The sequence below is a fragment of the Symphalangus syndactylus genome, chromosome X, assembly GCF_028878055.3.
Source record: "Symphalangus syndactylus isolate Jambi chromosome X, NHGRI_mSymSyn1-v2.1_pri, whole genome shotgun sequence".
Taxonomy (NCBI): Eukaryota; Metazoa; Chordata; class Mammalia; order Primates; family Hylobatidae; genus Symphalangus; species Symphalangus syndactylus.
The window spans coordinates 50,258,269-50,283,804 of record NC_072447.2 but is presented as its reverse complement, the minus strand read 5'-3'; the positions used below and the strand labels follow the sequence as shown (position 1 = coordinate 50,283,804).

The 25,536-nt window shown below is 35.8% G+C and overlaps 1 protein-coding gene and 1 pseudogene across 1 annotated transcript in view; both read right to left on the bottom strand.

Moving 5' to 3' along the window:
- Window positions 1-25,536, bottom strand: part of CFAP47 (cilia and flagella associated protein 47) — a 455,521-nt gene that overhangs the window by 171,304 nt on the left and 258,681 nt on the right. Inside the window, 5 exon segments of the mRNA XM_063634578.1 lie at window positions 9,938-10,091; window positions 12,936-13,162; window positions 13,937-13,982; window positions 13,984-14,055; window positions 24,911-25,056. Coding sequence (XP_063490648.1) covers window positions 9,938-10,091; window positions 12,936-13,162; window positions 13,937-13,982; window positions 13,984-14,055; window positions 24,911-25,056 — 645 coding nt within the window.
- Window positions 3,570-4,500, bottom strand: LOC129475929 (high mobility group protein B1-like; annotated as a pseudogene).

Here is a 25,536-nt window from a genome sequence, read left to right as displayed (position 1 = left end):
GCCTCATCCAATTTTTTTTATATGCTTACTCCAATTCCTTTGCTGCCACCACCTCCATCAACCTCAGCCACTTGTCTTTTTTTCCAGGTTCCTCTGCTTGGGGGTGACCTATATCTCGCATCAGAAGCAATAGAGCCAACCCCTTGACTGCTCCTTTACAACCAAGCAGACTTGCCCTCATGCTCAGTTTCAGGCTCCTTTTGCCTTGGTAGAGCATGGAATTTGACATCTTAGCTACAGAATGCCACCTTAAATGCTAGGGCCATGGAGTAAAGTTTAGCAAACAGGAACAGGAGATAAGGAAGTAAACATGCAGATAAAATTCCTTTTCTTTTCTCTCTCACATTGATTGCTCAAGGGTACTTTGCAGAGACACCTGCTGAGCAATCTGATGCATATACAGTCATGCACTATCTGGTCAACCACTGAGTGCCTAGATGATGGTGATCCCATAAGATTATAATGGAGATGAAGAATTCCTATTGCCTAGTGATGTCATAAAGTCCTGCTGCAATGCATATTATGTGGTGATGCTGGTGTAAACAAACCCACTGAGCTGCCAGTGGTATAAAACTCTAGCACATACAATTATGTACAGTTCATCAAACTTTATGGTAATAAATTACCAGAATTTACTTGCCATGGCAAATAATTACCAGCCTGTGTTGCTGATTTATGTATTTACTATACTATACTTTTTCTTGTTATTTTAGGGTGTACTTCTAAAAATTAACTGTAAAATAGTCTCAGGCAGTTACTTCAGGAGGTATTCCAAAATAAAATATTGTTATTATAGTTATTATAGGAGATGACAGCTCCATGCATGCTATTGTTCCTAAAGACCTTCCAGTGTGGGACAAGACGTGGAGGTGGAAGACAGTGATATTGATGATCCCGACTCTGTGTAGACCTAGGGTAACGTGTGTGCTTGTGTCTTAGTTTTTAATAAAGAAGTTTAAGAAGTAAAATAAATAAATAAACTTTAAAGTAAAAAAGTTTATAGAATAAGGATATAAAGAAAATAGTTTTGTACAGCTACATATGTTTTAGCTAAGTTTTATTACAAGAGTCAACAAGTTTAAAAATACTAAGGATTTTATAAAGCAAAAAAGTTATAGTAAGCCAAGATTAATTTATTATATAAAATTTTAAAAAATAAATTTAGTGTAGCCTAAGTATCAGTGTTTATAAAGTCTACAGGAATGTACAGTAATCTTCTAGGACTTCACATTCACTCACCACTCATTCACTGACTCTCTTAGAGCAATTTCCAGTCCTGTAAGTTCCATACATGGTAAGTGCCCTGTACAGGTATATCTTTTTTTTAAATATTTTATACCCCATTTGTACTGTACCTTTTCTAGGTTTAGATATGTTTAGCTACACAAATACTTAGCATTGTGTTACAATTGCTTACTGTATTTGGTACAGTAACTTGTGCAGGTTTGTAGCCTTAGATCAACAGGTTGTACTATATAGCCTAGATGATTAGTAGGCTATACCATCTAGGTTTGCGTAAGTATACTGTGATGTTCGTACAAAGATGAAACCACCTAACAAGGCATTTCTCAGAATGTATCCCCTTTGTTAAGCCATGCATGATTGTATTCACAGAGGTAAGTTGTGGATACTGAGGCAACAGCTCATGTATCATGCATTGCTTTACCTCCCATCCTTCCCTTCCTTGTTTCTATTTTTATTTTTCCATTCTCAGTGCTCTGAATTCGCATCTCCCAAATAAAGTGTTCGTATTTAATTATTGCTTAAGGTTTTATTTTCTAGGGGACTCAAACTAAGACAATTACTAGAGTAAGAATAAACAGCATTGTGATTTCACATTTTGTGCAGCATAGCATAATGGAAACACGTTAGAGGAAGACTTAGCAGGCTTACTCAGTATACTTACTCTAATTACTTAGTAGACTTGAATGCTTACTCAGGAGACTTGATGTGATCTCCTACATGGTCTGTGAAGACACTTAAATTTCCTGGGCCTAACATTCTCCCTTTTACAAATGGAGATGTTGTACCATGGTGGTATTATGCTGTGCAAGTGGTGGTTCCCCAATTTATTCTAATACATGGATTAACTACACAAATGATCTGGGCAGGGAGAATTTTGATAATATAGGTTTCTAGACTCCTTCCAACCTGAGAATAATTCAGTAGACCTAGAGTTGGGCCTGGAATATGTATTTTGTTGCAGGTACCCAGGTACCACTGATGTACATCCAGGGTTGGTGACCACTGGCAAACAATAACCAAAAGTGAGCCGGAGTGGCTATACTATAATTATAAATGGGCTTTAAATCAAAAAATGTTAAAAGAGCCAAAGAACATCATTATAGAATAATGAAAGGTTCCATTATTTAAGAAGATACAGCAATTAGAAACATATATAACCATAAAATGTAATCCTCAAATATATAAAACACACACTGACAGAATTAAAGAGAGAAATGGGCTTTTTAATAATAATATATAATAATAATAGTTGGAGGTTTCCATACCTCACTTTCGATGCAGTGGCATGATCCTGGCTCATTGCAACCTCTGCCTCCCAGGTTCAAGCAATTCTCGTGTTTCAGCCTCCAGAGTAGCCGGGATCACAGGCTTGTGCCACCACGCCCAGCTAATTTTTGTGTTTTCAGTAGAGACGGGGTTTCGCCATGTTGGCCAGGCTGGTCTCGAACTCCTGGTCTCAAGCAATCTGCACACCTTGGCCTCCCAAAGTGCTGAGATTACAAGCATGATGAGCCACTGCTCCTGGCTGTGTATAGTTTTTAAATTGGTGTCCTTGCAGAGCGGATGATCAATGGAGCCTTGCATTCTGCCATCTTGCTCTGCTTATCTCTGATATACTTTCAATATACAAAAATATTGTGTTTCTATATATTTGTAATGAATAATTTAGCATGAAATTAAGAAAGCAATTACTTTTAAGATATTATCAAAAAGAATAAAATAGGAATATATTTAACTAAAAAAAGTGTAAAACTTACACTCTGAGAAATATAAAACCCATTAAAAAATAATTTCTAAAGGAATTAAAAAAATCATTCCAAATTTCTGATTCAAGACAATATTGTTAAGATAACAATCCTCCCCAAATTGATCTACATAATCGATGCAATACTTATCAGAAGGCCAGTAGGCTTCTTCTTAGAAATCAACAAGCAGATTCTAAAATCCATTTGCGGTTGGGAAGGGTCTGGAATAAGCAAAATAATCTTGTTAAAAAGAGAAATATTGCAGGACTCACACTTTCTGATTTCAAAACTCACTACAAAGCAATAGCAATTAGACCAGTTTGGGACTGGCATGAGGACAGACATGTAGACTAATGGGATAAAATAAAGAATACAGAAATAAACTATGTTATCTATCGTCAATTGATTTTTTTATTTCAAAAATTGTTTTTACTTAGAAGCATTCAGAATGTCAACAAAACAGCTGCAACTGTTTCTTTTTTGCACTTAAAGTGATATTCAGTTAACAGAACAATTATTTTGTGTTAGATGCATCACAGACAATTGAAGAAGAAAAAACTACCATCCCCACACATAACTAATTTGTGCTGTGCACTAACGAGAACCTGATTTAAATTTCCATGCCAATTTACAACCTCCATATTCTACTAGGCAAGGTTAGTGGCTATTGTAAATACCACTAGAACAGGGCTTTCTAAAGACACATTCAGTATCTATACAAAAAAAAAAAAGCTATACAAAAAAAAAGACACTGTACAGTTAAAAAACAAATCTTACACAGCCTTACATTTCAATTTTTTTTCTTTAAAAGAAGCGAGTTGTGTACAGGGGGATTAAATGCTTTATAGACAAGAAAAAAAAAACTACACTAGAACCAACTTATTCATCATCATCATCTTCATCTTCTTCCTCCCCCAATCTTCATCTTCTTCATCTTCCTCCTCTTCCTCCTTTTTCTTACTTTTTTGAGCCTTTACAACTCCCTTTTTTTGCTGCATCAGGCTTTCCTTTAGCTTGATATGCAGCAATATCCTTTTTGTATTTTTCCTTCAGCTTCGCAGCCTTCTTTTCATGAGGCTGCTTTTCATCTGCAGCGGTGTTATTCCAAATCCCTCCCAGTTTCTTTACAATATCACTAGTGGACTGGACAGGATGCTCTCCTTTGATTTTTGGGTGATACTCAGAACAGAACAGAAAAAAGGCCGAAGGAGGCATCTTAGGTGCACTGAGATCCTTGAACTTCTTTTTTGTCTCCCCTTTAGTAGGGATATATTTTCATTTCTCTTTCATAACAGGCCTTGTCTGCCTTTGCCATGTCTTCAAATTTTCCTTTCTCTTTAACAGACATGGTCTTCCACCTCTCTGAGTAGTTCTTAGAAAACTCTGAGAAACTGACTGAAGCATTTAGTTGTTTCTTCTTGTGCTCCTCCTGATAAGTTTGCACAAAAAATGCATATGATGACATTTTGCCTCTTGGCTTCTTAGGGTCTCTTTTGCCCATGTTTAGTTACTTTTCTTCAGTGAGGCACAGAATTGCCCAGTGCCCATCTGGCTCTCACTTGCCCTGGCACTGTCTCTATGGAGATCAATGTACTGCAATGGTTGTGAGAGGGTCAACTGATTTTCAACAAAGGTGCCAAGATCATTAAATGTGGAAAAGAGTAGTGTTATCAATGAATGCTGCTAATACGACTTGGTAGCCACATGCGAAGGAATGAAGTTCTCGCAGGATATACAGATAATAACATAAAATGGATAAAACACCTAAATGTGAGAACTAAAGCTATAAAAGCCTTACAAGAAACATAAGGATAAATCTTCATGACCTCACATTTGGCAATGGATTCTTAGATATGATCAAAAGCAAGAGCAACAAGAACAACAAAAACAGTTAAATTGGACTTCATTGAAATCAAAAACTCCTGTGCTTCAAAGGATACTCTCAAGAGAGTAAAAAGACAACTTACAGAATGGGAGAAAATACTTGCAAATCATATATCTATCTGATAAGATATTGTATCTGAAATATAGAAAGAACACTTGCAACTCAATGATAAAAAGATAACTCAATTTTTAAAGTGGGTAAAAATTCTGAATAGACATTTATACAAATAAGGTATACAAATGGCAAATAAGCACATGGAAAGGTACTCAACATCATTATTCATCAGGAAAATGCCAATGAAAACCTCAATGAGACACCACTTCTGCTCACTAGGATGGCTAGAATCAAGAAGTCAGACAATAACAAGTGTTGCCTATGATGTGGAATAATTAGAATCCTCATACACTGTTGGTGGGAATGTAAGATGGTGCAGCCACTTTGGAAAAAATTTTGGCAGTTTCTCAAATGGTTAAACATAGAGTTACCCATATGATTCAACACTTCTACTCACAGATGCATACCCAAGATAAACAAAAACATATATCTGCATAAAACCTTGTACACAAATGTTGATAGCAGCATTATTCATGGTAGCTAAAAGGTAGAAACAACCCAAATGTCCATTAACTGATGAATGGATAAACAAAGTGGGGCATAGTCACAAAATGGAATATTATTTGATCATTACTAGAAATGGCATACTGCTAAGTGAAGAAGGCAGTCAGAAAATATAACATATGATTCATTTTACATGAGATCTCCAAAATAGGCACTTCTATAGAGATAGACATTAGATTAGTGACTGCTTAAGGCTGATGGGATGGTGGATGATGGAGGGGCATGATATCTAAAGAGTAGTGGGTTTTTTTGAGACCATAAAAGTGTTCTAAAATTGACTGTGTTAATGACTACACATATTTATAAATATACTGAAAACTATTGAAGTGTACACTTCAAATTTTTGTGAACTGTATGGTATGTGAATGATATCTCAACAAAGCTTAAAATCAAAATACATAAATAGAGGAATAGAGAGCTGAGTGTGAGCACAGGTGAATATCCTTTTACCTTTTACTTGATGTAAATTCATATGACAAGTATTATCCTTTATGGTTATTTTTGCAACTCTTCTAGGAAGATAGACTATAATAAAATTTATTGTATTTATAATTAGATTTACATTTAAAGACTAAAAACAGAGTTGTCATTTCCTTGCTCTTGCCAATTTGGGTTTGCTAAAAAATTTATTTTTTGATCTTATAAGATTTAAATGTAGTATATGGGTTACTGATTTTCTTCCAGAATCTAATCACATTCTTATATAGACTATAATTGGACTGGATGCTTTACAATTGTGGCAATCCTATCTGAAAGATATATATAAATTATATTTCTAAGTGAGTTAAAGAAATTAAATTTTAAATTTGTTTTGCAAATTTGAAGAGTTTTTGCCAAAAACTAATGTGACGAATATAATAACACAAGCTTAACCCTTGTTATTTTGAGAAAAATTAACTGACTCATACTTTTAATATTACGTAAGTTTTGGCAATGCTAACAATAAAGTATAATAGATTTTTTCCAATTAAAGTCAGCTTACATCATTAAAACTAGCATTTAATTTGATATTCTGTTAAATAAAATTTATTTTTTATCCTGTTTGAAATGTATTTGTGGTTATTCCATATAACACAGAGATGTAGAGTTTATTTTCGAAGTATATTTCATAAGTTTTTTGTTTTTGTTTTTTTGTTTGTTTTTATTTTTGGGGGGACGGAGTTTCACTCTTGTCGCCCAGGCTGAAGTGCAATGGTGTGATCTCGGCTTACTGCAACCTCCGCCTCCCAGGTTCTAGCAATTTTCCTGCCTCAGCCTCCCAAGTTGCTGGGATTACAGGCACCCACCACACGCCAGGCTAATTTTTGTATTTTTAGTAGAGACGGGGTTTCACCATGTTGGCCACACTGGTCTCAAACTCCTGACCTCAGGTGATCCACCTATCTCAGCCTCCCAAAGTGCTGGGATTACAGGCATGAGCCACCACACCTCGCCTATTTTATAAGTTTTAAGGATTAATTTAGTTTCATTTTTTCATAATTTTTCAATTTTATTTTGAGGCTGAAGAGTAATTTAGCTATTAATGTATTTAATCTTTGTAAAATGAGAACTGCAGTTGACCTCTGAACAACATGTATTTGAACTGTATGCGTGCACTTACATGCAGATTTTTTTTCAACTAAATGTAGATAGAAAATACAGCGTCTGTGGGCTGTGAACCCGTGTACACCCAGGGCTGAGTTTTCTTATCAGTGAGTTCTCCCAGATCTATTGTGGGACTTGAGTATGAGTGGATTTGAGTATACACAGGTGGTTCTGGAACAAATCCCCTGTGCATACTGAGGGATGACTCTATATATAGTATTAGTTACTGATAATAAACATTTTCTACATACTTACAATTATGTTACATATTAAAAAGTTATCATGGATGATTTACTGGTATTTCAGTCACCAATTTAACTGCTAATTATTAGTGAATATTTTAAAATTAGGGAATTTAGAATTAGGTGGGAGAAGGAAGAGAAGGATAACAGTGCTCCTACAATATGCTCTTCTAACATGTCTGCCACATTAGAAGATCAATATTTAGATTAGTATTTTGAATTAATCTAATTTCTTCTTCTTCTCCCAAGAGAGAAGGAGCAGAAGAAATTAGAGCAATACAAAATGCTAGAAACTGAGGTCATAACACTTAGGAATGAGGGTTTTGAGCTCCATATTAAGTGATCAGCAAAACCAGCCCAGAGCATTTTGTTTGAGTGCTTTGGCAAATATTGCTCATATAGGACTCTGTATATTGGGGAAGTGATTTGGATAATCGCTAGTGGAAACATAGCAGGTATCCTGCTTAGCTATGCTAGCAATTTAAGGCCAATAAAGCTCTGCCTGTCCATAAATTTCAACATCCTGGGAACCACATGTAGAAGGGATTGTAAGTCAATATCTACACCCAGGTTCAATTCTGAGTTTTGTGAGGCATGAGGTTGTCAAAATTTGTGGGAGAGGCCTTCCAAAAGAGCAATAATATAAAATTAGAAATATAAAAGTAGGTACAGGGACTAGGAAAGGGGGTCAAAAAAGTAAAGAATCATAAAGCTTCTGTTCCTTCGTTATCACAGTAAATCTGTCCCTAAAATCACTAAATGTTTCAGTAAAGACTGATTGACAACATTAATGTGAGAGGAAAGAAAGCCACTTTTTTAATACCTTAAAACTAGCTTCTTTTATGAGTTTAGAACTTCAAGTGATCATAAATACGGCCCTACTTCTACCTGTCTTCCGCAGTTAGGGGAACACTGGGCTATCCCTGGTTCTCCAGATAAATTCTTGTCATTTGTTTCTTTCTCCATGACACCAAAAAAAAAAAAAAAAGTTTTGTTTCCATATTGCCATATTTATTATCAGGAATTTGCTTGTTTATTCTCATAAAATCAGTTTATACCATAAAAATATGTTTTCTAAACACATTAATCTTTTAAGGCACAAATTCTAATAGAATTCCATTTATTAAAGTTACAATGTTTGCATCCCATTCCTTTTCATTATTCAAGTCCACCTCTGAACAGCAGAATGCACAGAGTTTAGGGCATGCCTTTTATTTGATTTGTTACTATCCTGAGTTATAATATCCATTTTTGAAAGTTTCCTAATATCTTTCTTCTTAAACTTACTTCATTTAAGTGCCTGTTTAAGGCAGTGAAAACAGAAACATAGGATGAAAAGATCCCTTTATAATCGCAGCTGCACAGAAAATCGAGTTAGACATAAACCATGATAGGCCAACTACATTTAAAATGTTTTATTAATGATAATTCAAAATTGTTTGCCATTTTATTTGAAAAGCTGAGTTAATAAAGATTTTGAAAAGACAATGACTTACGATGAAGGATCTCAAACTGATTGCTGGTAAGCCAAATATCCCCCCGTAGTTGTCTGGCTGGCTCGGGTTATTTTTATTTTTACTTTTTGAATGTGAATGTTTAGACAGGGCATCTACTCTCTAGTTCACCATAGGATCTATCATCCCTATTACCTTAGACGAGACCTAACTCTTAATTCCTTGTTATTTGCATAGCCACTTAGCATTTGAGTCTAGGATCTCAGTTCTCCTAGGGAGGGAAAGTAAACAGACTATCTTGTAATTTATAAGCTGTAATCACCCTTTCAGGCTTACAAATATTTTGTAGCCAACACAAATCCATACTAGAATAACAAATGAAGATTTAACAAAACCAAATTTAGCAAAAGCATAAGTGAGAATACATGATACTGGAATTGTGGAACATTCTAGGAATAGCCTTAGTGAATAAATTACATTCCTACTATTATTATCCAGTTGTTTGAAAAGAACTGAAATGAAAAAGAAAGGTAATTTTGAATAGTTAAAAATATTTAGTCACTTGTTTATGTCTTATCACTTGTATTTAGTAATGCTAGTGTATCAACATTCATATTAAATTTGGATTAAACCTTACTGATAATGGCAACAGAATAAAGGGGTACCAGGAGATCAAAAATAAGTACAGTACTCAATAAAAATCCTGCTCCAGATCAAAGATAAGTTACTCACAAATAACACATTCTTCTCCTCTGATAACCTCTAGCCATCAACATTTTTCCTTTCTTTTAGAGCCAGCCTAAGCCTCAACTTCAGCACAACTTCCGTAACCAAGTTCACTCTCAAAGCAAGAACTCACGTTCCTCAAAGTGCACTTATTATCAGATTACTACTCTTTAACAAATTTGTAAGCCTGCAAGTTTCAGTACCAGTAATTTAGCACCCAAATTCAGTACATAATTTCGATTACTGTGATGTAATATGTTGATTATATATAATGCAAAGCATCATTCAATAATTGGAATTTACTTCACTGAAACTCTTCAATTATATTATGAACACTTTGTCAGTAAAAGGGTAATCTCTTTTTGCCTCAACTGTGAAGTGAATACATCATCATTCCTGGAACACTGTTAGATTTTTAGGCCACACATCACTGATTACCTTTTGTTTTTGAAAGTTTAATTGCTTGAGGCTCTGGAATCCGAGGAATGTAGATTTTCTCAGGGATATAAAAATATTCTGGAAGGCTCACTTCTGTTGTGTATGAAACGGTCTTAGTCTTCCTCAACTTTGAGATCTGAAAGAGCATAAGAGTCTGTGAACAAACAGTAAAATTAGAATGTAATTTTCTTAACTTTCACCTCCAAAACACAAAAGACAGCATTATGTATTTAGACTATACCTTTGGGAAAAAAAATCCATCAAGGATTGAATTTGATCATTTCGTTATTTTTATTTAATTGGTGGAAAACAGTACAAACACATTTCAGAAAACCAGTGGAGTCCTCTTTTATTGAGAGATGACCAATGTCCCCCCTGCTAATGCTTTCAATGTTGAGAAATTCATTGCCTTGAGAGGAAACCATTCCACTGCTGACCAGCATTTGAGAAAGTGCTTTTCTCCTTGAGTTGAAACCTGTACTCCTTCATATCTACCCATCAGATACATTCTTATTAGTAGCACAGACTGAGGCCTCCTATTTCACTAATGACAATTTTGTGAATTTATAAAAACTGGGTCCCACCTCTCCACAGATGTTCAAAAACTCTCTTACCTAGGTTTGTTATTTTTAGTTCCTCAATGATTACTCGTATAATGGGGGTTACAACAACTCACCTCCATGCATATGCTCCTCTAGACAAAATGTAGTTCAATACCATTCTTCGTAAAGTGGGACACTTAATATAAGCCCAGATCTCTAAGTATAAGTGAAGCAAGTTAAAAGTGACTTTTGTTTCTTTAGGCATATTTTCAATTCAATTAAACAACGACAAGGCTCATATCATTCATAAGATGTCAAAGGATAGACAAAAACATGTGAGAAAAGTTCTTAAGATTCTAGGATTTCACAATCTGACAGGAGAAACAGTTAAACATAAAAGTAAATCCAATAAAAACATAATTTATTAAATGTAATAATAAACACATATGCTGCATTCCAAGGAAAAAGCTAAAGGAAGAAGGAGAAAGAAACTATATATATGCATACACAATGAGAAGGCTAGTCATGGACAAAGTAACACTTCTCTCAACCATTTATAATTTAAATAAAATGTTTTGACAAGAGGTAATAATGAAGAAAATGAATTGAAAAAGAAAATGGGAGGGCCTTATAACAGGCTTAAATTTTGAAATAGCCACTAATTGAAAAATTTTAATCTAATAGTGTACTGAAAGTTGAACATAAACCTTCTGAAATCTATTGTTCTGTATCAGAAAGAAGTGGTTTGGTTTGAGCTAAAGAAAACCATCAACTTCTTAGAAGCACGGTACAGTCAAGAAAGTATCAAAGCCTTAGGATTTAACATTTTTGAGCCAATCAGAAATTCAAAATCCAGGTCATTTACAAAATATCATCACCAATTGTTAGAAATCTGGGATTAGGCTGTATTGATTCTAGCATTCTGACAAATAAAAAAAATAATTTCTACAATGCCAAGTATTTTGATATATATATAAATGAAGATAAATCTTAAGAATGAAAAATGTATATAAAAATGTGTGTAAGTTGCTAAAACAAAACCTCACTAATAGCTTTTTTTCTTTTTCTTTTTTTTTTTTTTTTTTTTGAGATGGAGTTTCACTCTTGTTGCCAGGGCTGGAGTGCAATGGTGTGATCTCGACTCACTGCAACTCCGCCTCCCAGGTTCAAGCAATTCTCCTATCTCAGCCTCCCAAGTAGCTGGGATTACAGGTGTATGCCTCCACACTAGGCTAAATTTTTTGTATTTTTAGTGGAGACCAGGTTTCATATTGGTCAGGCTGGTCTTGAACTCCAGACCTCAGGTAATCCACCTGCCTTGGCCTCCCAAAGTGCTAGGATTACAGGCGTGAGACACTGCGCCTGGCCAGTAAGAGCATTTTCACAGAGACCTGAAGTAACTGAGAGAGGCAGCCCACTAATGTGTAGGGAAAAGTAACAGAGGAAGTTCAAAGGCCATGGGGAAGACATCTGGCATGTTTGAAGCAAAGCAACTAGGCATGTGCTGAGGGAGTGGCCTTAGAGAATGGACTCCAGTAGAAAGGATGAGATGAAGGAAGGAAGAGGAACTGATGGATTCCTACATGATGGGTCATGTAGATCATCCAAAGGATATGGGCTTTTAACATTAGCTGGAAAGCCAGTAGAAGAATATGCACACAGGAGCAACATGAGCAGGCTTGCGTTTACAACAATCGCTTTGGCTGCTCTGTGAGAATAGATTGTACCTAATTCCAATCATAAAAATAGATTGTACCTTATTTTAAGCTGTAATGATAGAGTCTATAGCAATAGTTAATAGTAATAGTAGTATACTATTACTATAGAGTAGTAATAAGTACCTCAATATCATGCATAAAGAGTGCACTTATTATATATACGAGGTAAACATATTACATATAATTATTTCAGTTTTTACAAATTACCAATATCTCCATATAAAAAATATAAAAATTTAGGCTTGAGGAGGTTTAAATAACCAGCCTACAGTCACACAGCTGGACAGTGTTAGAGTCTGAATTCTCAGCCTGGCTATCTGACACCAGAGATGATTCTACCTGGGTACACAGCAAAATACCCTGGGCAACTTTTAGAACATATTCCTACCCACCCCCTCCTAGTGATTCATATTTAATTTTTCTTGAGTGGGGCCTGGGTATGGGCATTATTTTAAGTTCTCCAGGGCACTCTAATGTGCAAATAGAAATGAAAACTACTGTGAATTAATGACTACACTGTAATGCCTTAAATTACATAGTAGAATGCTTTGTTTCAGGTTCATTATTTAACGAGGTATAAAGGAAAAAATGGCAACTGAGCTGTCCTTCAGTATTCATTACTTTTCCTTCTAAAAATGTTATTTAATCAAAATAACATTTTAAATAGTAACAGCTCTGTAACTCTGTGTATTTTTAAAGAGAGTAATTGAAGTGAATCATCTATTACTCCATTCCCACCTCGATCTTCATCAGTCCCAGGAGGGCAATGGCCACACGGATACTACTGCTCTCTAGAGTGTCTGTGATCAACCTTCGCTCATACTCAATACTCGACATCTGTTGCTGTGCTGCAAAAGCCAAAGCCTTTTCCTTGGCTTCATTAGTCATCGGCAATTTAAGGTCCACATACAGGATTTGATTGGGTTTGCATTTCAAATATAGAACTGGATATTTCTTATTAGGCCCTGGAGGAAGAAAAAAATATTAATGAATACAATGAACATTTATGCCCTTGACATTGTCATCCAGGATGGACTTGGGAGGTTTGAAATATAAAATTGCAGTTATGGGCATTATGAAACAGAGTAAAAATAAATGCATAGCACATGTCTATTAGTTCTAATTCAGTAATTAAAGAGCAAGTTTTCAGGGATTAAAGATTATTGGTATTCTCTAAGAGATCTAGTCAAATGATTGGTCCATATAAACGTCATCAACATGCTCAAAAATTCAATGACCATTGTGCTCCTATCAGTGATAGGTAGGAGGAGAGTAGACATAAATGTGAAAAAAAAAGACACCTGTCAAAAACTCCCAAGAACTGCCATTTTCTTTCACTGACAACATTCTAATGCTTAATTCCTTAAGGAACAATGATCAAGAACTGGAGGCCAGGGTAAAATTCCAGGTTATATAACATTATGTAGATTTTTTGAGAGTATAGTAATTTCCAGATTATTTGAGAAATGGAAAGTGTTACCAAGTAAATATTTTGTATGCCAAATTCCAATATTTAGCTTAAGACTGGAAAAGGAAGATTTAAAAAATCACCATTGAAATTTTTTAATTGGTAAAATGGTGCTCTATTTCATGGATACTGACATAATAAAGTTAAAAGAAGCCCTTTCAAAATCTAAACACACAGAAGAGAAGCTTGCTATGAGTATGCTTAGGTAACTATATGAGAAACAGTCCATTCTTCAACATTATAAATGAAATAAAACACATGTGTACTCTACCTTCTTCTCGAGTACTGCTGTAATAAACTGGACTTGAAGAAGTAAGTATTCACGGGAAGGCAACTGGAAGGCAAGGGGGTCATACCTTTTCCTTCCACGACATATATTAATTGTCCAATCTAAAACACAAGACATTATAATATTAAATTTCAAAATCTATCATAAAAATATGATAACTTTTTCTGCTACAAGGGAAATCTGCATACTATAAGAACTACCATGCATTGTGCTTTTACAAGCAACACAGCCTATAAATGGGTAAACAAAGGTAAGGCACAAATATAGTTCAACCATGGTATGGGAGAAACTTTGCCTGCAACCAGAGCACAGGGATTGCTTAAGAAGGTCCCAGGATTGCATTGATAGCAGCTGATCTTCCCAAATATCCTCAGGCAACTGCTGTCTTAAAATGAACAAATGACGAAGCAAGAAATTTTTTTCCTTTAGTCTGTAACTTATTATTGGAGAGGAGTGACATCAGTTTTGCCAGGCATCTGAGTCCCCAAAACTCTACATTTTAAAGTGCAGGCTTTCAAAATGAACATGGAAAAGTCTAAATTTTTTTTAGAAAAAATAACTAGACCAGAAGTAGAAAAGGCTTAAGAAAGAAAAGAATCTTTTATTTGATGAATAAAAGCCCTCTTTAATTATCCATCCCAGAGAGGCATTAAAATGTGACAACAGTTGAGTTTCACATCCCCTTGAGCTAAATAATTACTTCTTGAGGCTACTTGATATGTGGTCTCTACACTCACTGAAGCCAAGTAGCCATAAAATGCCATATGCTAGAAACCATACCTCATACTCTATAGTTCAAACAATGTATAGCCAATCATTAGCCAATATTATTTCTATAAATCAGGGAGGATTCCTGTCAAACAACTTTGTATCAGCCACCCTTGTCCCTTTTTGCCTTTAAAAATCTGTTTGTAATAAAGGATGAAGGGAACACTACCCAAGGCAACCTGGAAGTAAGCCATCTGCAGCTATCCTGAACCTTGGCCCAAATAACCTCTCTGTATTAATGGTGCCTCAATTTCTTTCTTTAGACCAACAGGCTAAAGAGATAAGGCAAAAACAAAAGCAGGAATAATGCAAGGGCAGCAACATGACATAGTAAAAGATCAGTAGAGGTGGACATGCCTGGTTTTAATTGGCACTGCCATTTCTTAGCTACTAGGCTTCAAGCAAGTTTACTAAACCTCTGAAATCCAGTTTTCTCCTCTGTAATATGGGATGATCAATACCTTAATTTTAGGAACCTAGAGTTTTAATAAAAAGGAATAGGAGAGAGGGAGTCTCAAAAGACATATGCAATCACAATGGTTGAACCTTATTTAGATCCTGATTCAAAGAATCTTAAAATGAAGTGACAGAAAAAACATACAAATAAATACAAGACAATTGGAGAAATCTGAAAACAGCTTGGATGTTTGGATATTAAGAAAAATTTTACCATATTTTTAATAGCAAGGATATCTTTGGCAGTGTCAAAAAAACATTTTTGTTGTAGAAACACTTACTGAATTGCTTATGAATAAAATTCTGTGATCACTGGGATTTGCTTCATTATAATCATGAAACATCTAGATAAATGATGTAAACCAAAAATAAAATTCTAAGATCCTAACTAACTAAATGGATCCCTGCCCAGCCAAAGGCATTCCAAAGTTAACCCGAAAAACTAGTTCAGGCCATGATAGAAAGTGGGGGAGTCCAGACATGCCTCATTATACCTTCCTCTCTTTGGAATTCAGGCACAGCTGACCAGCATTAAAATTACAACAGAGACCTTAAGACTGACAAAACAGACTCTTTCTAGCAGGAAGGTATCAACATGAAACAGCAGGCCCTGAAAGAAATCAAAGTATTTTTATCTCAAAATAGACTTCCTTGACATTTTGAAATAGCCCTGCAAAGCTGTCACTTATGGGGATAACCTACATTCTGTAGAGAATCCCCTTTCCTTTTCCGGATCTTTTTCCTGATCCAGGAGAGAATTAACTAAAGAGTTTGCCATCTTTTTAAGTCTGATAAGAATAATTTGCTATCTATTCCTTCTGAAGCCTGCTATCTGAAGACTTCATCTGTATAAGAAGACTCTTGGTCTCCACAACCCAGTATCTTAACCAACATTCTCCCTTCCATGTATTCCAGATCTTTAGATATACTCTTTCAACCAATTGCCAATCAGAAAATCATTGAATTCTATGGCCTGGAAGTCTCCGCTTTGTGTTATCCTGCTTTCTGGACAGAACCAATGTATATCTTACATGAATTGATTGATGTCTTATGCCTCCCTAAAATGTGTAAGATCAAGCTGCATCCTGACTACCTAGGGCACATGTTCTCAGGATCTCCTGGGGCTGGGTCACAGGCCATGGTCATTCATATTAGGCTCAGAATAAATCTCCCCAAATATTTTAGAGTTTGACTTTTTGTCAACAATGATATAAAGGTAAATTGATCATGCAAAAAATACATATTCTAAAATATTAGAAATCTAGATAACAAATGAAACAGCAGAAATTAAAAATTAATCTATAAACAATGTAAGAATGAAAAATTTCTCACTGTGAGGTCTATTATTTATAGCTTTGTTATCCCCCCATTAGGATTTGTTTATAATTCATTTGGTGGTCTACTGCTGTATGACAATGTTCCATAAAATTTTATTAAGACCCACAGTTATCTACAGTTCATGCTGGAAAAAGGAATATGAAAAACTTTGAATGTTTTATATTACTTATCATTTAAGTCTATACATTCCTGGCAATAAACAGTACATAATACACAATTTTCATATAGCACATTTTCTTAAGCAGCCATGTACTTTACAAGCAAAAATCCAAGCTAGCCATTTGAAATGTGATTTGTGTTTGTGTGTTTGTATGTGTTTCCGTACAAATACAACTGAATGATCAACAATTAATGATGTAAAATATTCAGTAATTCAAGTAGAGGAAAAATGCATCAAAGACTGAAGATCTTTAGATAAAACAACGAAATTAGACAACTAATTACCTAAAAATTCGTTGTTTTATAAAAAATAAAAAATGCATAAGCAATTAGACTCATTGAGTGTAGAGTTATTATAACTACCTGTTTGTTTTAATGTGTGCCCAAATAAAACCTGAACTAGGGCTTGTCTACCATGTGAAAATGAATACCAACCTATGGGAGTCAATTTAAAAGGAGTAAATTGCTATTTGCCAGAATATTTTCCTCAAATATAAATTATAACATCTTCTCAGCCATTGAGTCATCAATTAAAATATTATTAACTAGGACTCCACTCAATTTCCACTAAATTCTACATCTTACACACACAGTATATTACCATATCTCAAAAAATTATTTTGTCCAACATGTTCAATATCAATATATTCTTTTTTTTTTTTTTTTTTTTTTGAGACGGAGTCTTGCTCTGTCACCCAGGCTGGAGTGCAGTGGCGCAATCTCGGCTCACTGCAAGCTCCACCTCCCGGGTTCACGCCATTCTCCTGCCTCCGCCTCTCCGAGTAGCTGGGACTACAGGCGCCCGCCACCACGTCCGGCTAATTTTTTTGTATTTTTAGTAGAGACGGGGTTTCACCGTGGTCTCGATCTCCTGACCTCGTGATCCACCCGCCTCAGCCTCCCAAAGTGCTGGGATTACAGGCGTGAGCCACCGCGCCCGGCCAATATATTCTTTGTATTAAAAAATCACTTAATATAATCGAAAATAATGCTTATCTTGCCTGTGTCAGAACATTATTCAGAAGAGCCATAATCTCTACTACAGTTTGATTATTTGCTTCCACTTTTTCTTGGAATAAAATTAGACCATGAAAGGCACAGAAATGCAATTAATAAAAAGCTGTTTTAAAGTAGAAAATCCTCTCATCTTCCAAATCTAGAAGCTTTGACAAGGAAAATGAAATTAGTTGACACTTAGCAGACGCCTGTCATCATGAGCTGTTCTAATAATCACCTATATAAGTTTTTCCTGCTTTTAATTTCATAACTTGCGTTTGGCATGCTTAATTAGAAATATATTGTATTTTCCAGAAAGATGCCACAGCTCATTGTCAATTATAAGAAACTTTTACAGAAGATATTTTGTTCCTCTTGTGTATCTAGTTAAATGCAGCCCTCAAATAGCACAGTTACATGCAAATTTGCAAGAAGACCAGCTGTTAATTACCCAGAAAAGAGGGATACAAACACTGAATTGGCACAAAAGTTTTAATCCCAGCTCTGCCACTAATTAGCTGGGTAACCTTTGACAAGTCATGGATGCCCTCTAGATACAAAAAACCTCAATCTTCCCCCAAAAAAGTGCATTTACCTAGACACAAAATCTCCATGATTTTTCATAGGTATTAAATCGTATTTATTCTCTTATTTTGGGTTCGGATCTTTCCCGTTTTGTGATTTATTTGTTTGAGAAGGCTGAGCAATATTATATTATTTTGATGGCTAAACAGGCACATGGAAGTTAAGCTAAAATTCTAAATGTTAAATTCCATATGCTAAAGAGAGATCATTAATCATTATAGGTCACTATTTGGCTATCAAAATTATAATATAAATCTGATTAGTAAGAATAATCACTGTAAAATTATATTTTTATAGAACAATTTATAATAACTAAGGCAGTGAGCTAGGAGCTAGGAAACTCAGTGAGGGTGAGAAGACTCATGAGAAGATTTGTATACCTGCACTTAAAAGTTCAATTTTCTTAACAAAATTTTGACACAATATTAATTGCACGCCTTACAGATTATTCCACAGACATTTTGAGAAGATAAAATATATTTAAATGACATAAACTATTAATGGATTGTTTAATAATAATTGGTGGTATGTTTTAGGACATTATTTCCTCAAAAACCTGGAAGCTGTCCTTAGACTTTAGAAGTCATTGTGGCAATGAAATCTACAGTCTCTCTTTCCTTTTATCACCACATTTTTCAGAACCATTTCACTCAAATGTGTCACCAATTTGCTCTGCAAATGAATGAAAACCTCCTTCCCTTCAAATGCGAACATCACTCAAACTGTCATTAAGTTTCATCTTTAAGCAATATAAACTGTGGTCCTTGGAATCCCTTGCTAGAATTACAGAGGGAATAGCCAAGGGCAGTATAGAAAGGGAGTATGTGAAGCAGTGTAACACAATACAAAAGTCTCCTAGCCACTCTCCCTATCTCCAGTTCCTTTCTCCAACCTGTAATCTACTATCTGTTTTGGCACCAAAGATGCTAAAACAAAGATGAAATCAAGCCCTGCCTATGCTTCCACTGGATTCCTGCTTCAATAATAATTACAATGATTATAAATAATTCAACTGAAAATTAACTGCCCTACTCAATATCAGTCTGATTTATCCATCCAACCCATTTTCTATCACTTCCAAGAAACCATTCTCAGAATCATTAATCCGTGTGTACATGAGATTTCATACTTAGCTGTTTTGCTGTGTTCATAGAATCTTCTTGGGAGTACACATCTCTCCTGCCCAGTCTCTGTTTTATTGGCAACTCATCCTTGATCAAACTCCTGTATTAATCAATTATTCCTGTCTTCACTATCATATAGAAATGAATTCTTCTTTCTATTCTAGAAATTGTCACAGTCTGTCTAACTGTTTTATAGAAATTAGTGGACATGTTTCAGGACACTAAGTATACTAGCAAAGAGTATGCCTTGCATGGGGGCATTTTGTCAAGGACAAAGCTGTTCCATCACAAAGCAGCATCCACTGAGTAAGAGATGCGTTTTTCTAACTCATTTCCCTGTGTCATATGTTCAGTAAGCTTCTCTAATTCACCAGGAGGAGGCACTTATATTTCAAATTCATGCAAAGTTTCTGTGTGAGGTAGGCCAGCCCTATGCAAGTTTGCCTTCTCCACTGGTGATATAGTTTGGCTCTGTGTCTCCGCCCAAATATCATCTTGAATTGTATTTCCCAAAGTTGGAGGTGGGGTCTGGTAGGAGGTGATTAGATCATGGGGGTGGTTTCTAATGGTTTAGAACCATTCCTCTAGTGTTGTCTCATGATAGAGTTCTCACAAGATCTGGTTGTTTCAAAGTGTGTAGCACTGCCCCCCTTCACTCTTTTTCTTTCTCTCTCTCCTGCCAGCCATGTGAAGATATGCATGTTTCTCCTTGTCCTTCTGCCACAATTGTAAGTTTCCTGTGGCCTCCCCAGAAGCAGAAGGCTATACAGCCCACAGAACCATGAGCCAATTAAATCTCCATTCATTACACATGACCCAGTCTAGGTAGTTCTTTATAGTAGTGTGAGAATGAAGTAATACAGAAAATTGGTACCAGAATTGGGGTACTGCCATAAAGATACCTGAAAATGTGGAAGGGACTTTGGAACTGGGTAAGAGGCAGAGGTTGGAGCCATTTGGAGGGCTCAGAAGGAGATAGGAAGATGAGGGCAAGTTTGGAACTTCATAGAGACTTGTTGAATGGTTGCGACCAAGTGCTGACCAGTGCAAGAATGGACTAATACAACTGGAATGTGAGTCCCTTGAGTGCAGGGATCATGGCTTTTGCATATGTTCACTCTCTCTCTGCCTAGATAATTGGCTGTGTACTGTTGGTGAATTAAACTATGTTGGGAAGAGTAAGCAGAATAATAAAATGAAAGTACTGAAATCCAGCTTGAAGGATACAAACTTTTAAAAATGTGATATAGTCATTCTCTATATTCTACAACTTCCTTGTAGAATGAGAGGGTCCATAAAAATAGTATTGATTTTGGAAAATAGAAATTACTGTTTCCGCAGCTGTGCCATGTCATGTGAGGTGATATTCCCTAGAGCTAAAATGTTGGTACCTCAGGCATGTGGACTCTTGACAGTCCATCTGATAGTACCATTGATAAGGAACCCAGAGAGTAGCCCCAAAATAAATAACTGACAATTACGTATAAAATTCTAATTTTCGGATTTTTCTCTTCATGTTTATCTTGAAAAAGTCTGCACTGCTTATTGTAGGATGAGAGTTTTCTGGTTAATAGGAGAAAGAAGGGTGGCTGAAGAGCAAAAAGGCCTTGCAGTATGAAGGGAGCTGAGAATCTTTGTAACTTTGTGAGTATATGCCACATCGACAGAGACTTCAAGGTTGACATAACCTGCCCCCATATTGGCAGCAGGCTTTATGAGGTTAATAAATGCTTCAAAGCAATTATAGGCCAAATGGGATTTCATCTTGCCTATGTTTCCCCAGGAACTCAGGGGTGTCACCTGTAGGGAGGAGTGTAGTTATCTTCATTTCCCAAAAAAAGAAAAACAGTTGTGACAAATTGAATAAAAAAATCAAAGGACAAATGAAATAGGGCTTGCCATTACAAATCATGAAAAATAAAAAAGAAAGCATCCTCAAATAATACTCAGTTCCTCAAGCTATAAATATATCTCTAATAAAACTCAAGTTAGTCTGCTTAAATATAAAATCACATAAAGATTTTAGCATAATATAATTTAATGTTTTTACCTTCACATTCAATAAACAAGCAAAATCAATACTGTTAAATTCTGTATTAATGTTATAAACATCCATTGTAATTGAAAAAAGTTGCACATTCTTGGAAAATATTTAAATATATGCATATTAGAGACTGCCAACTTAATCTCTGCATCACCAGACACAGGAAGACACAAAAGACTGAGAGAGAATGAAATAACTGATAGTGGAAAGAATCAGACAAGTGGCCCTATTGATTTATGCAAATATATGGGAGATGGCCAAAGTGACATTTAATATACTTAACAATTGGTGCTTAATAGCCTTAGGCTAAATTATTATAGACCATAAATCAACAAGAAAGCCCTGCAGGGTCTTCTACCTGGGAGTGGGCATGCTTTCCCTGTTAACCTCCAACTTGACTTGGCAAGGCTGAACCTCATGTTGGTGTATGGCACCCTGGTGTGGGCCTGACTAATTCACATAAGTTATTCTGGGATGCTGACCTCCCTTCTGGCTTCTTCAATTCAGCAATGCCTGGACTTTGGTCTCAAATTGTTCTAAGCAAGGTTTGTAGACAGAACAAAAAAGGCCAGAAGATAAATCTACCAGGTGGAAGGGAGGCTCTGGGTCAAGTCAATAAAAAACACTGAAGGTTTGTTGGGAGGGGGCTGGCTATACCACAGCAAATGGCTGCAACTGGAACCCGCTGTTAACTCAGCCCCCAGGTCAGGCATCCTCTTTTATACCCTTGCCTCCCTTACACAGGTCAGCTCAGCAATGCCAAGTGGTTTACTGCGTAAAAACCCAGGATCACATAGAGTGGGTGTTCACATGCTAGACACTACACTGAAGACAGAACCCCAAGGTTTTATCAATATATCATTGTGTGTTTTGCAATGTCTGTGTGCTTTGTAAAGGGGTCTGTCAACCCCTCCTCCTAAAAGGTACAATTCATCAGGGACTGGGCCCTGATTCTGCTTGAAATTCCTCCACCTAATTTGCTCCATTCCACGTTGGAGCAAAAAAGTTTTGGCTCTGTAGCATTTGATAGCATGAATTTTCAGGGCTTTCATAGGTTTCTCCCTTAGTTAAGAATTTCTGTGAACACTAATGTAAGATTTGTAAAACTACTCTGTTTTTAAATAGTTGTTCCTTAAATCTTTTCAACTTTATTTGAAAATTCAAACAGAAGAGCCAAAATGAAAGAAATAGTCTTTGCTTGATAACAGTGCTGGTAGCAATGTTTCAATTTTATACATGGAAAACTATCAAGTAGAGGTCTAATTTCAGTTTTCGATAGGTGGTTTTTGTTGTTGTTGTTGTTGTTGTTATTTGAGACAGTGTCTCACTCTGTTGCCCAGGCATACAGTGCAGTGGCATGATCTCGGCTCACTGCAGCCTCCACCTTCCAGGTTGAAGCAATTCTCCTGCCTCAGCTTCCTGAGTAGCTGGGACTACAGGTGTGTGCCAGCATGCCCAGCTGATTTTTGTATTGATAGTAGAGAAGGGGTTTCACCATGTGGCCAGGGTGGTCTCGAACTCCTGACCTCAGGTAATCTGCCCGCCTTGGCTTCCCAAAGTGCTGGAATTACAGGCTTGGGCCACTGCACCCAGCCAACAGATGGTTCTTAATGGTAAAGCAGTTATGGCCCATTTAAAAAGAACAGTAGCAGTGTTTGGTTTTTTTGTCCTTGCAATAGTTTGCTGAGAATGATGGTTTCCAGCTTCATCCATGTCCCTACAAAGGACATGAACTCATCATTTTTTATGGCTGCATAGTATTCCATGGTGTATATGTGCCACATTTTCGTTCTCACTCATAGGTGGGAATTGAACAATGAGAACACATGGACACAGGAAGGGGAACATCACACACCGGGGACTGTTGTGGGGTGGGGGGAGGGGGGAGGGATAGCATTAGGAGATATACCTAATGCTAAATGACGAGTTAATGGGTGCAGCACACCAACATGGCACGTGTATACATATGTAACAAACCTGCACATTGTGCACATGTATCCTAAAACTTAAAGTATAATAATAATAAAAATTAAAAAAGGAAATATTAAAATACAAAAAAAAGAACAGTAGCTAACTAGGTGAGCTTGCATGTTTGATTAACTATTATATTTTTTAATATAATTAGCAATGTGTAAAACAATAGATCTTCATGTAAGAAACATTAATTCAGTGTAATACTTTGTATTGAGGGCATTGTTTCTCAATTGATAGCAGTATAATTTCAAGATTGTTGTTTTATTTTAATGTTTTCTCTGACAAGGACAAAACATACATAAGCAAGATTTAGTTTTTAGTAAATTGAAAGAACATGTTAATTATATTTTGATTAATCATATTAAATTTGTGTAAGCTAATATTAATATTCCAATAGACTAAGTCAAAGAATAAAATCAACCTTGTTACTATGCTATTGAGAATTAACTCTAGCATTTTGTTGGGTTATATTACAAATTAATATACAAAAGTGATTGTGAAGTATTTGATCAAACTACTGGTCACAATATAGTTATTACATTTCACAAATTTTATATATGCAGGAATCTACTTAAATCCTGAACTCCTTTAAAATAATTTAAGAAACAAGTTTCAGCATTACTATAAAAACGCATTTTTTTCCTTCTAAGTGGTAATTTTAAGTGTAAAATTAAACTATATTTTACATTTCTGATAGGCTATATTATTTTTCACATGTAAATAATGCCATAGACACCAGGTAAGTACCTCTTTCCAATTACCATTTTTCACTGTATACATGTTCAATTTAGTGTACACATAACTGATGATAAATTTGGGACTACATCTTGGGGGTTATAAATTTCTTCCTAAGGTCAACACATGGCAGCGTCTCTCTGGAAGCAGGTAATGCTATAAATCTTCCCTCAATGGTGGCTCTAACTCTCTCTCTCTTTCTCTCTCACATCTGTCCCTCTCCCCCTCTCTAACTCTCTTTGTCTCTCTCCCTTGCTGGTTTTGAAAATGTAGGTTGCATGGATCCCAGAACCATAAGGAAATGAATTTTGCTAACAAGTTGAGGGAGTTTGGAAGCAGATCCTTCCTCAGTTGAACCTCTGAAGAGAATCCAGCTCTGGTCAATTCCTTGAATGGAGACTTGATAGACTGTCCTCGGAATATCTATCTAGGTCATATCTAGACCTGTGACATACAGTAACTGTGAGATAATAAGCATGTCTTGTTTTAAGCCACCTGGTGTGTGATAATTTGTTACAAAGCTATGGATAATCAATACAAATACAGCCACAAAAAGGTCACTCTGCTCCCATGGGACTGCTTTATGCAGCTATTATGAAATTTACCCACAACTAGTGTAATTGTGGATATTCTTGAGGATAAGCTCTTTGCTTAGTAACTTGAGAGCTGAAATCATCCACATTTCTAGTCTCCAGTTGCCTTCAAGTCACCTGCTGTTGGTTACTCCATTAAAGTGGCAGCTTGTGATAAACACACAGATCACAATTCTGTTCTCACCTTTTTGTTGCTCAAGATGATGACACAGTAGCGCACGCGCATGTTAAAGGGAAGAAAGCGGAGCTCTAGGCTTGAAGTTCCTTTCACTCCCAGGTGAACAGTATGCATGGAGCAAAAGAACTCTCTGACAAAAGTGGACTTAATTGCTAGCAAAACATAAACAGAGCTTGTTGACATATAATTTTGTAAGTGCTGTTCATTTAGTGATTAAAGTTTTGGTATCAAAAAATGTTCATAACATAGCATGGAAGACTAGAAGATGATATATACATTTGTTAATGAAAATACAGTGACCCTTGATCAACCTTGTTATGAAACAATGCTTAATTATGACCCTCTATAAAGATTCCTTAATACATAATTTCATTACGAAGAATTTCACTACTGTGTAAAATTAGCCACGATATATGAAACAAAGTGGTCATCCAAGAATCTTCAAATTTGTGTGGACTATGCAATGTTTCACAGGGTACAATGGATAACTTAAACTGGAAACAAAGGATGTATTATCTATATGTTTATCTAAGTATGGCACACTAACCTATTGTGCCATGGAGCTCCATTTATCTATCTAGCAGTTTTAAAATATGTCCACACATTATTTGATATTGCCTTAAATATGATGA